We start from the raw sequence: 16,980 nt of genomic DNA, 5'->3' as shown, positions 1-16,980 counted from the left end.
TGGTTTCCATTATTTCAACTACATACAAAAGATGCAGTCCTTTCTACGCAGTGGGAATGGGTGAGGAGGATCCCAAATAATGGACTTTGATCCAAACACAGTTACGGCATCCTTGAGCAATTTAATTAATTTAATTTCACTAGCTGGGACTACATCCTCACTTGGCAGCATTTCCTGTAGATAATATATTGTGAATTAAGGCTGCAGTGTAGTAATGGCTTCAGAGAAGACTTGACTGGGCAGAAGCCTGTGGGCTAATGAAAGGTGAATGAACGGAAAAGGGGAGGGACACAAAAAAAGAGAACAAACATTGTAGAGCAGGAGGGTCGTAGACAGAGAACCAGAAGGGGGGTGTATGAGGGGTGGTCCAGATAAGTTGTCTCCAATTATCGATATATAGAGATTTCTTTTAATAGAAAACACAACAGTTTTCTATTTTTTTTAAGTTAAAATATTATTTTAAAGTAACACCAAGCGTGAACAAAGTAAGAAACTAGGAGACAGTTTCTGTGATTCGTTAGATTCACCCTTTATTAAAGTGACTACTGAAGCAGGAACATAAAGGTTTTCTTTATCATGTCTGTCTGTCACTCACAGGAGAGACATTAAAGTAGTAGGTCTGATGTGAGCTACAAGATGAGCTCTGTAAAAATACGTTTTTTTTAAAGCTGTGACTGAAATGTGCACAGAAAAATAAGAAAAAAGCTTTATGGGAAAAATAACAATGAGTCAGTGAAATTCAGAGAACTGTGATTTGTGAGGGTTTTTTTCCACTCAATATCCTGAAGGAAAAGGCTTTTTTAATAAGGGGGGGTCTGTGCTTCACTCTCCTGTGAGGTGCAGGGTGCAGTGGCCTATGTGGAATGCCCTGTAGGGGGTATTTTTTTTTTTACAGTTAAGCCAAATGATTAGACCCCTTGAGAACCCCACTTATCACAGTCCCAAGTTATGACAGAACTATTTCTAAACCATCTGATATTTGCATAAGGTGAGCTGAAGCGGTTGAGCTTTCATCTTTCGCTCTGATCAGTCTGATTCTACTTTGGCGTGTTTGTATGAACCGCCCAGGGAAGCTGAGCTGCAAGGATTTGGCCTCCCTTGTTCCGGGGCTCGTTTATGACATCCACGCCAGGGTTTAAAGCAGCCTCCAGGCCAGCCTTTTGCTGCCTGTTTGCGGTGATTTGGGATTTGTGGAATGGGAAGTGCAGAGCTCCGGGACAGGATGTGGAGTCACTGCAGGATCGTACAGCCCCCCTATTCTTGACAGAGCTGGCGTGCGTCTGCATGAGCACCTCGTCTCTGCAGAAGATACACTGTAGAACCGGATCGCTTTGTGGCCTCTGGAAACCTGTGTTCCCGAGCCCTCTACTTAAGAGTAAATCTAAACCCAGGTACGTCGATTTACGCGACTTCTACGCATCTTTTGCTTCGCACCAACTCACAGAAACAGTTAGTCCCGCATTTGTTTTTATCGCCTTCTTTTAGCTGTTCTCGCAAAGAGTTTCGGGATAATACAGATGCTGCCAAAACTGATCTTCTCAGTTAAATTAGACACATTTCAGTGTGATCTGTGATGTAAGTCTCTTTTGTTCGGTGCAGACAGCCTCGGGGGTTAACTTAATAACAGAGTGCTCTTTCCCCCCCTCGTGCTGTTGTTTTGCCTGCCCGGACATGCACTGTGTGTCTGTGTGCCTCTGTGTTTTCAATAGGTGAGCACCTTTACAGTAACTATGAAATGCTCTGTGTCATTTTATCTATTTTTAAACTCTGGTTTATTGATGGCTGAGTAACCTCATCTTCTCCTCTTCCTCTCCACACACATTCAGGTGATGGCTCACCTCTGGACTCTCCTATCAGCAGGCCTGCTGCTGATGTCCGTGGCTGAACCTCTGAGCAGCCCTCAGGAAAATGACAACAAGTTAGTGAAACACACAGTGTTCACTAAGAGCCAGGCAAGTGGTTTAGGAAGGCTTCTTACATGTATGTTAGTCTGACAGCATCAGACTATAAATAAATCTCAGTTTGTTGCCTTTTCCTGCTGCAGACCCAGGTGAACGAGAGTGCACTCAGAAATGTCAGTGAACCAACACCAAGCCACACACCTACAACCTGTGAGTTTTTTGGGTTTTTTTTGGTCATTTTGTCTTTTGTTGTGTTTATTTTTTCTCTCTTTTGTTGTGCTGTGTCTTACATTTCAGCATTTCCTTTCAGCAGCTCCCTCTTTTTCTTTGCATTAGCAGCTCCTTTGACCACCACAACTTCCCCAAACTCTAGCCTTGCTCCACAGTGTCCAGGAAACCAGCTGATGCATGAGAGCAGCAATGTCTGCATCTGTCCATCCATCATGGTAAAGGATGGTGACAACTGTACTTGCCCCAAGGGCTTCACCTTGGAAGGAGCAGCTGAGTGTAAAGGTAAGAAGTGATCAAAACTGGGAAAGTGCTTTTTGTAGAATTGTAAAATCACAAAAAAAATAAAAATGCTTTTGACATCTTTGAGTTTTTAACATTTACAGCAATGCAACACAACATAAAGGTACGCTACGTTACATGAGCCCAGTGAACAAAATTGCACGCAGGCTCATTAAACCTCTCTTGGAAAATATTAATGTGTATTAGTATCACGGTTGTGTTTAAACTTTTAACTGTACTGCGCAAATTTTCAGAAGCAAGCATGAGTGATGAGAAACAAGCTACCAGCTGATCTAACTGCATTATAATTTATTTACAAAACTTTAGCATTTAATATTTCAGAGCTGTGTTATATATTATTCATATATTTTTGTCAGCTTGACATCACCATGTAAAACTGCAGGTGTCTGAGTTAGATTAAGCGTATTATCTCTGTTGGACAGATGTTGATGAGTGCGAAGGAGAGAGACCAGGACCATGTGACCTCCATGCCAGCTGCATTAATAACCCCGGCTCTTACTCGTGTAGCTGTCTCCGTGGTTACCTGATGGGTTCTGACGGGTGCCAGGGTTCGTCAACCTCTGTGTGTGTTTTTCTATTTGTGTGTGTGTTTGTGGGGGAAAAGAAATGTCCGATGCAGGTTTTCAGAAATTTTTCACAGCGCCTCTTTAGTATGATCATAATTTACGTGTTTCTTATGGGTCTTGCAGATGTTGATGAGTGTGCTTTGGCCGCTGTGACAGGCCTGCAGGCCTGTCAAGGCGAGGCTGAGTGCAAAAACACACCTGGCTCCTTCACCTGTTCGTGCCATGAGGGATATGTAATGGCTACAAATGGGCGAGGCTGTGTAGGTGAGGTTAATGTTGAAGTCTGGTGTGCGTTTTGATAAAATATGCATGTACATCCAAATGTATATCAGCATAAAATACAGGCTGACACGCTACATCATAACCCGGGATGACTTAAATGTTTGCATCTGTTAAACTTGGCCATTTATCTTATAATTTATTGGTGTTACTCTTCTGTAGATGTGGATGAGTGCAGCTTTGAGGAGCTGTGTCGCCGCGAGCTGGGAAATGTGTGCGTTAACACTCCTGGCAGCTTTTCATGCCAGTGCCAGCTGGGCTTCAGAGCAGAGACTGCTGCCTGTGTCGGTAAATCATTAAACATCACCACGACTGAAAAAGGCCGATGTCCAGATTTGATCTGGTGTTTTGAATTTTTAACATACTTCATTTGAGTTTCTGCAAAGTAAGAACTTTGTCTGACAGAGAGAAATGCTTTGCAGCAAGATACAGCTTCATTCTGCTGCTTTGCCTGCTTATATATGCTCCTGTCCCTCTTTCACCCTCACGTTAAAGGCTGATTTCCTCTTTTGTTCTGTAAAGAAAAAAAAAGAAGTCTGTTCACTTTCTTTTCGACTTCTTTGCGCCCCTGGTCCTCCAGCACATCCTGTGTACCCAGGTTACTCTGTGTGCCAAGGCATGATGTGCTTTCTGTGCCTGCTTTTCATGGCTTAAATTTTCATAGTAACATCTGCGCTGTGCTTGATTATGTACTATGATTTTACCACTACTGTCAGAAAGTAGCAATGTTAAATGGACTAAAGGGGAATTAAAAGAAGAAAAAGAAAAAAAATCTATTACCACAGCTTCCCAAAGTGGTTCAGTGACAGTTATTTAAAACAAGGTTGTTGACATGAAAATGACTTCGTACCTTTATTGCTTGCCAGTAAATTAAGGGAGTGCTTTGCAGGAATTAAATTTCCTTTTCTCTAGATGAAATAATTTTTAATTGCAAATTGCGTCAACAATGCATAGAAGAAGAAGTCATATGTTGTATCCATGTCACTAAACTATTCTGTCCTTTTGTCTCTGTCCCAGATGTGGATGAATGTATAGAGAGTCCCGTGGCGTGTGATGGACGGAGCGTATGTGAGAACACGCTTGGGAGCTACGAGTGTGTTTGTCGACCGGGTTACCGGGGAAACGGCACACACTGTGAAGGTAAGCAATTAGTGCTGACGTCCCTCCGTGGAAAACTCTGTTTCCTGTGGACGGGGTCAGCTTCCTTGTGTGCGCGTGTTTTAATGCTTGCTGTTATCCCTTCCATTAAAATTATCCCAAGTGGTAGTACAAGCTTCACTGAATAGAAATGAACCGGCTCTCTGTCTGTCTTCAGATGAGAATGAGTGTGTATCTGGTGGTCACACGTGTGACGCCAACGCTCGGTGCGGTAACATCATCGGGTCGTATTTCTGTCAGTGTTACCAGGGCTTCAACGGCGATGGACACTCTTGTTTTGGTGGGTAAGGGGTGGGTGTGTGTGTTTGTTGTTACCCACTTGTATCATGTAAGCATTACTTTCTCTGTATGAGCATTACATGTGCTTGTTTACAGACATTGATGAGTGTGTTGTGAACAATGGTCGCTGTGAACACAACTGCACCAATGAGCCAGGAAGCTACAGCTGCCAGTGTGCCTCGGGTTACCAGCTGGACCCGGACAGACACAGCTGCACAGGTAAAAGGCAGGCTGTAGTAGGATGTTATTAAAGTAGGCATGAGTAAGCATGACTTTTTCTTATGTTACTTTAAAAAAAAAAAGTTTGACTTTTTAGAAAATAGGCTTCTTAATTCTTGCTGTGGGTTAACAGTTGTACAACTTTTATTATTGTGAAATGTGTTCTATAAATAATCAGAATCAACTCGTTTGTGGATCTACTGAAAAAGTAAGCACACCCTTAATGTAAATACTGGCCAATTCCTGAGATGTTACTCCGTAATGCACAGTGCCACATTTGGTAAAGATCAAACACACCATGTGTGCAAATGGCTAATACAAACTGTCAAGCACCATGGTGGATGGTGCTTGACAGTTGGTATACGTGAGTTGATGATTTAGGCTTGTTTTGCAGCCGCAGGACCTGAGTCGACCTCACAGCTAAAGCTTGGCTCAAATTAGGTCATGAAACAGGGCAATGATTCCAAGCAGAACAGCAAACCTACAACAATGGAGAGAAAAGGAGAGAATCGAGGTGCTGAAATGAAGTTATTGCTGCTAACAGCGGTTCTACAAGCTGCTGAATAATGGGGTTTGCTTACTTTTTCATTTGACTGCATAGTCTTGTGAAAATTTTATTTGTCACATGATTGTGTCTACCTGTTCCCCTCTGCTTATTCTCTAAAGCTCCATATAATCCAAGTATTGGGTATATTGTTTGCATTAACTCTAAAATGTGGGCTTTGCTACTGTCAGAGGAGTTTATTTGTTATTGTGACCAAATGTAGTCCAGGACAAAATTCAGAAATTTAGGATGACCTCTGATGATGATGATGATGATATAACACCGTCCAAACCAAACAGATTAAGTGAACAAACGGGAATGGCAGCAGAAGCATGCAAAAAAATAGATCGGGAACTACAGCTATGGATCAAGACCTCTGTTATTACTATTATTGTTATTATTGTACAGTCTGTATATGTCAAATCTGATGTCATACACATTTTTATTAGATCCTTGCATCATATTTTTGCTTGCAGTAAATGTATGAAATTGCTAAAGTGTCACAGTGCATGGCTGTGAGACCTTTAAACTGCCTTTATTATTGATGAGTGACGTAAAACAAACTGCAGTCTAAAATGTGCTGCACCACCCACCATAACAGCCAATCAGATGGGCAGTACAGTAGTTAAAATGTAACCGTCCTCTTCATTTTAATTAGTTACACACAGTAACCATTAAATTGAAACCTAAACACAGTTGCTGTATTTCCTAGAGACGAGGTTCTAAGGTGAAGTCATAGTGCGGCTAGTCAACAGAGGGCAGCAGAGATCATCTCTGTGGGCTTCTGCATCATTCTCAAAAGACATAGCCATTGTTGCTCTCTCCATTCAGTCACTCTGCACTTAGCTGGTATTCCAGGTTTGTGCAATTTTGTGCTAATAGAATTTCAGATGTTTATTTCAAGTCTAAATGAGTCCTTGTGCTGAATCTATTTCATGTTTTGCCATGGCGCAAGAGTAATCTAAATGTTGCTGATCTCTCCAGATGTGGATGAGTGTGTGGGACTAAATGGGACTTGCGAGCACATTTGCATCAATACTCAGGGCTCTTTCCACTGCTCCTGCAGACCCGGCTACCAGCTGCATATTGATGGCCACACCTGCGTGGGTCAGTCCCTCTTAAACACTCACTGCTGTTTACCCAATCATTTTCGGTCATTTAAACATGCCAAGCATCAGTAGTAATCTGCCATGAATATGTCTTATCTCTTGCTAATTATTTTGGTGCATGTGATTCTGGTTTTTCTTGTGCATATTTTCTGTGCAGACACTCTGGAAGTAGTTGTCCTGAGGGCACATTTTGGAAAATTAGTGAGATGAGAAAGCCAGACTGTGAGGAATCTGTTGCATGCATAAGAGAGAGCTGTCCAAACATGATGTTTATGATCTGTGTGTTTCTGTGTGTGGGTTTGTGTACATAGACATCGATGAATGTAAACTCCAGAATGGCTGCTGTTCCCACACCTGCACTAATTCTCCAGGGGGACATACTTGCCATTGCCCCCCTCCTCTGCTGTTAGACATAGACAACCTAAACTGCAGGAGTAAGTTTGATTACAGAGTTGACATTACAGTCTTTTGTGTACAAAAATATATAATTATTTAAAAAAAAAAAAACAGAAGGTAGGCACTTCTTTCAAATCTGAATAAAAAAATCTTATTAAGAACTCTTGTCCTGGTGTTTTAACACAGATTTTTCATCAAGATCAAATCTTTTAATGTGACATGACACAGCTAAATATGTTTTTTCCTTCTGATCAGCAGTCAAAACATTGCTTCTTCTATCAAAAAGAAGAAGCATAGCACCAAATTTCCCATTTTAAAAGCTGAAATAGCAAGTTCACGCAGTCTTCTTTATTGTTCAGTATTTCTGTGTACCAAGCTAAAAATTATTTTATTTTATTTTTTTTACCCAAAAAGATGCTACATCCTGTAAGCTGAGAAATGGTGGTTGTGACCATATGTGCACTGTAAGGGCTGAGGGCCACGTTCAGTGCAGCTGTCAAGCTGGCTGGCAATTGGACGAAGACGCGAGGAGCTGTGTGGGTGAGAGTTCATGTTCACTGCCAGCACTTTATTATTAGCTGAATCACATGGCGTTACTATCAGCAAACGCACTCTCGAAAGCACCAATTTGTTGCGATCTGGTTTGTGTGCACATTCCTCTGCGCCATATCCTTCTGGGTAATAAGAAAATGATGTCATTCACATAGATTACAATTTCAAGTTACTTTTCTCAAAATCTCGAGTTTATAAGTCAAAATTTTGAGAAAGATTTTGAGTTATGGAAACAGGCTTCCATAGTTATGAGATCGTATCAGTGCAACAAGCCCTGATATCCTTTTTCATATAACGCCTAATATCAAAATAATAATTAAAATGACTTTACCATCTCTTGAATCCAGCAGAAATACACTCACCAGCCACTTTATTGGGTACACCTCTTTAACTGCCCATTAATGCAAATATCTAAGTGCTTCTAGGCATGTAGACCAAAGACTGTATAAGACATTTTTTACATTCACGGATGCAGATGTGGTCAAGACAACCTGCTAAAGTTCAAACTGAGCATCAGAATGAGGATGAAAGATGATTTAAATTACTTTGAACATGGCATGGTTGTTGGTGCCAGACAGACTTGTCTGAGGGTTTCTTAAGCACATCCATCGCTGGGGTTTGCAGAGAAAGGTCTGAAAAAGAGGAAGAGGGTGACAGTTCTCTTGGCAGTAAAAATGCCATGTTGATAACAAAGGTCAGAGGAGAATGGCCAGACGGCTTTAAACTAATTGAAAGACACCAGTAACTGAAATAACCACTTGTTACAAACAAAGTATGCAGACGAGCATCTTTGAACAAACAACGTGTAACCTTGAAGCAGATGGGCTACGACAGCAGGGCATCACTCTGCCACTCCTGTCAGCTGACAACAGGAAACTGAAGCTAGAATTCCCACAGACCACCCGTCTGATAAATCTTGATTTCTGCTGTGAGTAATTTAGCATAAACAAGAGGAAAGCATGGATCCATCCTTGTATCAGTAATTGAGGCTGGTGACGGTGCAGTGGTGTAGAAGATGTTTCCTTGGCACATTTTGAACCCCTTAGTATTAGCTGAGCATTGTTTTGTATACCTGAGTATTTTTTCATGTCCATCCCGTTCTGACTACAGGCTTACCATGTTCCGATGGCTGCTTCTCATAGGATGATGCGCTATGTGAGAAAGCTCAGATTATGTCATGATACATAATCATAATGAATAGAGCACCTTTGGGATGTCGTGGAATAGGCCCTTCACATCAAGGATGTGCAGCGGACAATTCTTCAGCAACTGTGCAATGCAGTCATGCCAGTTGAGACCCAAAATCTCTGAGGAACGTTTTCAGCACCTTGTTGAATCTGTGCTTTGAAGAATTAAGGCAAAACCCAGTACTAGCAAAAGTGGCTGATGACTGTAGATTATCCACACAGCAATTTTGTAAAGGCTAAAGAGCCAGAGAGGCTTTCAGAGATTAGATCGGCTTCTCATTTGCGTTGCATTCGCCATGTGATTTCTTTTCATGAAGCTATTCATAAAAAAGGAAATTTGATAGTTTGATAGTCTGTTATGGACTAACGACTCCCTTGAATGAATACAGAGGCGGGCATGCCTTGTCACTTAGCCAACCATAAATTAAGCAACTGTCACGTAGGTTTAATGTTTAATTGCCCTCCTTCTGTCTTCTGTCATGAGATGTGAACGAGTGTGAGGACTTCACTAATGGAGGCTGCGAGCAGCTGTGTGTGAATCATCCTGGTGGGTTTAACTGCACCTGCAAGGAGGGCTATATAGTTAGAAAAGATGACCCCACCAAGTGCCAGCGTGAGTCAAACATAATCTTATGTAGTGTTAAGGACTTTTTAAAAATCTAAAAATAGATTTATTTCAATTCCTTCACTTATCTTTATTAGCATCTCTGCCTTTCCAGCTGTGTGCGACCCCCCTTGTCAGAACTATGGAGTGTGTGTTGCCCCGAACATTTGCGACTGTCCTCCAGGCTATCCTGGAGTGGGCTGCTCAGGTACAATAAACGTTGCACATAATATAAATATATATAATTAAAATGTTTTTTCACAGGAATATTAAAGTTAATTTGTGTCTCTTTTTTTGTGCACTTTTCGGTGTCCTTTGAGGTTAGTATAAGGTTTTAATGCAAAGAGGAGTATTATAGCCCTTTTCGTTGCATGTTTCAGCCATGTGCTCCCCTCCCTGCGCTCATGGAGGTACCTGTATGCGCTGGAACGAGTGTTTGTGTCTTCGCGGCTGGACAGGAGCAGGCTGCCACACAGGTACACTGCCTTTGGGGATCAGAGGGACAGGTGTTACATCAAATAAATAGAGTGGACAGTGTTTAGAAGCACTGTTTACATCAATGTGTTGCCCAGAAAATGCTTTTATAAGATGTTCTGCACTCACCTAAGACAAAGAGGCACTGGTACATATATCCATGCATGTATAAATGCATGTGCACAGGTGACGTGTGTGTCACAATGCCATTTTCTTCTGGATTCGACATCTGATTGTTAGCTTTGACTTTTCTTCGTGTCTCTTCTCAGCTGTGTGTGAGTTTCCTTGTGCCAACGGTGGTCGCTGTGTGGGACCTGACACCTGCCAGTGTCCCTCCGACTACACTGGCCCCCAGTGCCTCTTGCGTGAGTAATGTAATACAATAAATTATCCCAGGTGTGTAGGCACCACCGAGATCTACCCATCCACCTGCCTCCAAACAGTTTCTGGTAAAATATGGGCTATAGGATGGCAGAAAAACAAAAAAAGCATGAAGACATTTTTCTGCACAGACTGCGTGTTACTATATTATTTTGCATTTTGTAGCCCTTTGCACTCCTGCCTGTCAAAATGGGGGAAGATGTGTGGACGTCAACAAATGCACATGTGTTGGTGGATGGCAAGGAGCTCGATGCCAGATAGGTGAGATCAGTCATTCTCTGTTACTGTATCTCTGTGTAGCTTTTCCTGCATAATTAAAATATATTCAGACTAAAATATGATCAAACCATGTTTACACAGTAAGTTACAAATGATCATGGATGTAATTTTAACAACCACTTGTGTTTATTTAAAAAAAAACAGTAATATAAAGCTTCTCATGTCTTCGGATTACTTTCCTCTATGCAGTGAGTGGGATTTGCTTCTGTGCAGCTGGAGGCTTTAGTGTGATATTGGATGTGAAATTAGATGTTGACACCAGTGGATGCAGCATGGTTTCCCGTGGTTTCTTCTTCTCCCTGTTGCTTGCTGTTTGTTTCCATTGTTGCACTACTCTGCTGTTGTTGTTGTCGTTGACCAAATAAGATGAGATGTTTTTCATTCGATGTGCTTATGGGTGGAGAGAAGCAATCATGTGACGTATTTCTGGACTCTTTCTCTTATATTTGAAACCAGACACCGACAAATATGCAGCGTTTATTGTTCCATCCTGTTTTGTCACCTGGCATTTCAGAGCATATTCAGTAATTATTGAAAATCTTCACATTTTTCTTCTGTGTCAGTGGTGTAGAGCTAAGCCCTTCAATCATAACATGCGGCGGTGTCTGCCAGTGCATAGCTTCATAATCAACACGTTTCTAATGTCCAGACTTTCATCTGGAGCTTTTATTTCTCCAATCAGTAACAGTGTTTTTAAGTGGGAAAATGTCATTACTGTCATGGTCTCTGTGTCTACCCGGCCAGCCCTGCAAGGCTACATGTGTTTTGGTTTTGCTCTCTCTCATCGCTCTGCCTGGGCGGAGCTCACTGAGAGCTTCTGCTTTTGGCCCGCGCACCTGCTTCTAATCATGCACCGGTGATTCACCATTAGGGCTGGGTATCGTCACTGATTTCTAGAATTGATTCGATTCCGATTCACAAGGTCTCGAATCGATTCGATCCACAATTCGATTCAATTTGATTTGATTCGGGGAAATTTTGCCTCAGACAGTCAGAAATATAATAATTCAGATCATGCATCAGTACATTTCCAGATTTTTATATCTATAAAAAGAAAGCTGACATTTGTGAGACTTTATCAAAGGTGTGAGCATCACAGCAGATGCCTTTGTGTCAAAGTAGCTGAGGATAAAACACATAAAAATAAATATAAAAATATTCTGCAGTAGATCAAAAACGAAAGAAAACCATTAATCAACATATGAACATTACCTGATGCTGCTGAAGTGAAGCAGAGCAAAGTTACAGAGGTTTTAGAGACACAGCTGAGCGTTTCGCAATTTTGCATAAGTTTAAATTTGTTCAGTATTGAACAGCAGAAATGAGGCTTTGTTTTCGGAAGTTGGTAAAAGGAAAAAAACAGCGGCCGACAGCCTGTAAACAACGGTAGACTTGTGCGAATAATGCAGGAAAAAGATTTGCATGAAGTGTGATTTTTATCGTGGTGGAAGCAAAACAGCAAAAGTCAGAGTGAATTCATGACGATGTTTATGTGAAGCGTAGTTTGGATCTTCTTTTGCTGCTGGTTCAGTCAATATTGTTTCAAGAGAAATAAAAACCTGCAGCTTCAGAATCAGCACAAAAAGGACGTAAACACAAAGCGCAGACCACTTCTGTGGAAACACCGTCCAGCCTTTTGTTCTTACACTGTTGTTGATAAATGTATGTTCTGCTCATTGTGTAATTTATAACTGCCCAAATCCTCTAAATAATCTATGCTCCATGTTTAATAAGAAGACTCAATGTGTTTGGATTTATGCATTCTTTTTTCTGTCTTGATCAGAGCCTGTTGTGTGCCAGAAACCTTGCATAAATGGTGGCGTGTGTGTGGGCCTCAACCGGTGCCGCTGTACCAAAGCTTTCACTGGAGAGCTCTGTGAACAAGGTTAGTCCATGAGTGTGGAAGAATGTGTACATATACAGTATGTGTACAAAGGATCATGCTGTGTGCTGTGTCTGCAGCGGTGACTACACCCTGTGTGCCACCCTGTCAACATGGAGGCACATGCAGCCCTCACAACACTTGTACCTGTCCCGAGGGCACTGCAGGCCTGCGCTGTGAGAGACTGTGAGTATCAGTAACTTCTACAGCATCCATACATAACATATCTCACAGAGTGAAGTGCTTTAATTTACATGCTCCCACTGGCACAGATTATAAAGAACAACAAAATAAACTACCACAGCTATGCAGATGACACACAAATATATATCACAATGTCACCAGGAGACCGAGGCCCTGTACAGGCTCTTGGTAAATGCATTGAGAAAATTAATGACTGGTTGTGCCAAAATTTTCTCCAGCTAAACAAAACTGAGGTAATAGTCTTTGGCGCCAAAGAAAAACGATTACAGGTCACCAGAGAACTTCAATCTATACATCTAAAAACCACAAACCAGGTGAGAAATTTGGGTGTAGTGATGGATGCAGACCTAAACTTAGAAAAACACATTAAGACAATTACAAAGTCAGCTTACTATCACCTCAAGAATATATCAAGGATAAAAGATCTGATGTCTCAACAGGACCTGGAAAAACTAGTCCATGCATTCATCTTTAGTAGGCTTGATTACTGTAACAGCATCTTTACAGGTCTACCTAAAAAATCAGTCAGACAACTACAGCTCATTCAGAACTCTGCTGCTCGAGTCCTCACTAAGACCAAAAAAGTGGACCACATCAGTCCAGCTCTGAGGTCTTTACACTGGCTGCCTGTCCGTCAGAGGATAGACTTTAAAGTTCTGATGCTGGCCTATAAAGCTCTGAATGGTTTAGGACCAAAATACATCAGTGACCTCCTGACCCAGTATGAACCTTCCAGATCCCTCAGGTCATCTGGATCCGGTCTTTTATCAGTTCCCAGAGTCAGAACCAGACACGGAGAAGCTGCATTCAGCTTTTATGCTCCTTATATCTGGAACAAACTCCCAGAAAGCCTCAGATCAGCTGAAACACTCAGTTTATTTAAATCCAGGTTGAAGACTCACCTGTTCTCAGCTGCATTTGAATAAAGCACCAAATCCACACTTTTAAGCTTAAATTTCAAAACTTACATTTAACTACTGATTTTATCTACTGTTCTGATTTTATCTGTTTTGATTTTATATCCTGTTTTGTTTGTTTGTTTGTTTGTTAATCAGTTTGCTTGTTTGTTTTAATCAATTTTAAATCATGCTTTTATTTGTTTTTGTTTCTAATGTCTCTGTAAAGCACTTTGAATCACCTTGTTGTTGAGTTGTGCTATACAAATAAACTTGCCTTGCCTTTAATGGGGTGATATGGTACTATTAGGTCTTTAGGTAAGATAAGGTCTGATTATTCAAGACCTTGTATTTTATGAGAAGGATTTTAAATTGAATTCTGGATTTAACAGGGAGCCAACAAAGAGAAACCATATGAGAGAAATTTGGTTCCTCTTCCTAGTCCCTGTCAGTACTCTTGCTACAGAATATTGTATCAACTGAAGGCTTTTCAGAGAGTTAATAAATCCATGGTCAGATGCAAGTCTACTGCAAGAAACACAGACACAAAAGTACAGCATTGAAGTCACTGCAGTTTCCCCACATATTCACAGCTAATTGTAACACCGGATAGAGAAGCTGCTATTTTGATTAACAACAGAATTAATTTCTCTCACAAAACTACAATCACAGAAAGACCCAGAAGGAAGATGTGTACTCATCAGCATTTATATTGAAAACATTCACCTCACAATTGGTTATTTAATTGACCCCAATAAACATGATTCCTCACTTAATCTACCCAGCACAAAACGGGGGGGGGGGGCTGGGGGGCTGGGTCATCCTGTGCTGCTGGGCATGCGCCCTGGCGGCCTGGTTGTGCTGGCTAGTGTCCTTCCTGGTGTTTGGGTTTGTTTGCTGTCACGCAGATCCTCCAGTGTTATGGGGTCCTCTTCCAGCTTGTCTGTGCTATAACGTGATGCCACCAAATCACCTTCACACAAGCAATATTAAATGTCTCGGATTAACATTTCCCCCAAACTGTAAGCGCTGTTTAGCTTCAGTTAAAGTCTGTCATTCAAAGTGGTACAAGATCATTTACATTGTTGGTCAAACTTTCCTATTTTCCTTTACAAACAAAATATTAATCTTTCCTAAAATTAATTATTTTCAGTGGACCTAATTTGTCCAAACATAACCTGGTGCAAATTTCATAATTCGACATTATCAATATTCTTTTTGGAAAAACAAACCTCCCCATATAAAACTCAGCATTACAAAAAAAATCGAAATCACATCGAGGATTTGAAATCCCCAAATTTGAGTTTTACTAGCTTGCAAATTAGCCCCAAAACATCAATCAGTGCCTTGAAGTAATTAAACAATAATAAACACAAAAAACCAACAGGACAAAACTAAAATCATATGCAAAAGAAAGTTTTCACAGGACTCTGTGAACACAGAAATAAAATAAAAAAAGTAGTAGCCTGGCCCTGTTAATCAAAGGCCTTTTGATTAACTGTTAATCAGCGTTACCAGCATTATTGTCTGGAGCATTCAGGCATGTGTTAACACATTGCCACAATCTTCCCAGGAGTTATAGAAATTCATACTGAGGTCAGTCTGTGCATTTCTCAGAGCTTTAATGGGTTGATACGGTACTATAAGGTCTTTAAATAAGATGGGGCCTGATTATTCAAGCCCTTAAAATTTATGAGAAGGATTTCTCACATGGAGAGAAATGTAACCCTCTTTATGTCTGTTTCTTCAAAAAGTACATGGCAGCACGGCTTAGGTTTGCAAAGTTGCATCTGAACAAACCAGAAAACCTTTGGAACAGTGTCCTTTTGACAGACGATTTCAAAATGGAAATATTTGGTGATAATGCACCACTTTTGACATAACAATCACAGTGTATCAGAACAAACACGTGATACTGTCAAGCACAGTGGTGGAGAGGTGACGATTTCACCATAAACTTCTCTGTGTACCAAAGTGTTCTTGGGTCAAATGTGAGGTCATCTGTTGTTCTCAAGTTTTTCAGGTACAGCACTTTACTGCAATACATGTCTTGTGCTTATTTGTGTCCTAGGACATGCCCAGTGGTCACTACAGTAGTGAGTATGGCTCGAGGGGTGAGGAAAGCATTTAGGGAAAGCTACGTTGACCGCTGTGGACCTTTCGGAGTTCAGCTTTGTACTAAATACAGGTAAGCTGTTTTTCCTCCTGGATTCTCCAACACTAATTCATGAAGTATCTGGCAGCAGTTGCAGTTTTTCCTAATCACAACGTGGTTTAATTTCCTGTCAAAGAAATGAACTTTCAAGGACTTTACTGTCAGCTATTCTTTATGTAATTACTTTTGCACTTAACTGGATTAAATATGCTGTGAAAGTATTTTTAAAGCGTTTCCAATAACGCAATGAAAAGCGAGGCTTGACTGAGTTTAACATGTGCAAATTATTGAACATATGTTAAAGGTTGTGTTAATCCAGTTTGATTAGAATACAATATCACACAGTTGTGTGATTGTGGTTGTGTTTTCAGGATAAACCAGGCACGTGTATACCTGCAGGCCTACAGGGTGGGCTACAAAATCCAGTGTCCACAGGGGAAGAGCAGATAAGCAGCGCTGGATACAGTGAAAGTGGTTTGTCATAAGAAAATGTCATCCTCCAGACAATCTTTTGGTCAACACAGGAAGATAGAAACGGACTGATGTAACATCATATGTAAAGTGCTGACGGTGTTGCAGCTTCTCTGGGAGAAGTCTTACCTGATTATCAGCCTCTGTGTTGAAATTAAATTACACTTCTGTCATAAAGAAGGTTTATAATGTCTGTGAAATCATGTCAGCGATTGAATAAAAATGAGTTCACATCAACAAATATTTGAAGATTTCAAGCACGTAGATGTTCGAACGGGACAGTTTTTCTGTAGTCATCTCAGAGTAGATCTCATGACAGCAGCAGTTTTATTATAAGCCATGTTATCACTGTAGTACTGATAATCAACCTTTTATGAAATAAGCACAAGTTCAGTGTTTGAAATTCCTGTAAAACATTAATCAGCTTGAACGTATATTCAAACGAACCCAGTCACCTCCATGGATCGGTCACTACTCAGATAGCTAACATCCAGCCAGTTTTTTTTGTTTTGAGCTCTACTCATGTTTTTTTTAATCTAGATTAACAATGATAGCAACATAAAAAATGCCTAAAGTGACAAATTCAAAATAAACTATTGCCTATATTACTGCTCCTTCTTTTGACAAAGGAAAGCATGTGTTTTATACTCCTAACTGATCAAAACTCCTAAAAAAATAATTAAATTAATGATTTTATTGGGATATTTGTGAAGTGTAGCAGAGGAGAGTGGAAAGTGGGGAGACGGCATAAACCCAGACGAGGAGTTCACCATTAACCTCTGTGTGTACCAAAGTATTTTAGAGTCAAATGTGAGGCTATCTGTCTGACAGATAAAGCTTGGCAGAAACTGGGTCATGCAACAGGACACTAATCTATAACAGAATGGCTATAAAAGGAAAGAATCAAGGTGTT

General features: G+C 40.7%; 1 protein-coding gene across 3 annotated transcripts; it reads left to right on the top strand.

Annotated features, from left to right (window-relative positions):
• Positions 1–694: 694 nt before the first annotated feature.
• Positions 695–16,672, top strand: LOC113016801 (uncharacterized). 3 transcript variants are annotated; one of them, XM_026159939.2, is made up of 23 exons: positions 695–1,391; positions 1,600–1,709; positions 1,827–1,952; positions 2,045–2,111; positions 2,238–2,414; positions 2,855–2,980; positions 3,122–3,262; positions 3,440–3,565; positions 4,295–4,417; positions 4,593–4,715; positions 4,811–4,933; positions 6,462–6,584; positions 6,898–7,020; positions 7,397–7,522; positions 9,206–9,334; positions 9,441–9,533; positions 9,706–9,801; positions 10,069–10,164; positions 10,346–10,441; positions 12,243–12,344; positions 12,422–12,527; positions 15,513–15,629; positions 15,968–16,672. In XM_026159939.2, exons 3-23 carry the CDS (start codon positions 1,830–1,832, stop codon positions 16,044–16,046), a joined length of 2,415 nt encoding a protein of 804 aa, XP_026015724.2. In that variant the 5' UTR covers positions 695–1,391; positions 1,600–1,709; positions 1,827–1,829; the 3' UTR covers positions 16,047–16,672. The 3 variants fall into 3 exon arrangements, with proteins under 3 accessions (XP_026015724.2, XP_026015725.2, XP_026015723.2); XM_026159940.2 differs by lacking the exon at positions 1,600–1,709 and having other exon boundaries at positions 696–1,391; positions 2,241–2,414; XM_026159938.2 differs by lacking the exon at positions 1,600–1,709 and having other exon boundaries at positions 696–1,391.
• The last annotated feature ends 308 nt before the right edge of the window (positions 16,673–16,980 follow it).

The sequence above is a fragment of the Astatotilapia calliptera genome, chromosome 23 (assembly GCF_964374335.1).
Source record: "Astatotilapia calliptera chromosome 23, fAstCal68.1, whole genome shotgun sequence".
Classification (NCBI taxonomy): domain Eukaryota; kingdom Metazoa; phylum Chordata; class Actinopteri; order Cichliformes; family Cichlidae; genus Astatotilapia; species Astatotilapia calliptera.
This window is presented reverse-complemented; position numbering and strand designations above follow the sequence as displayed.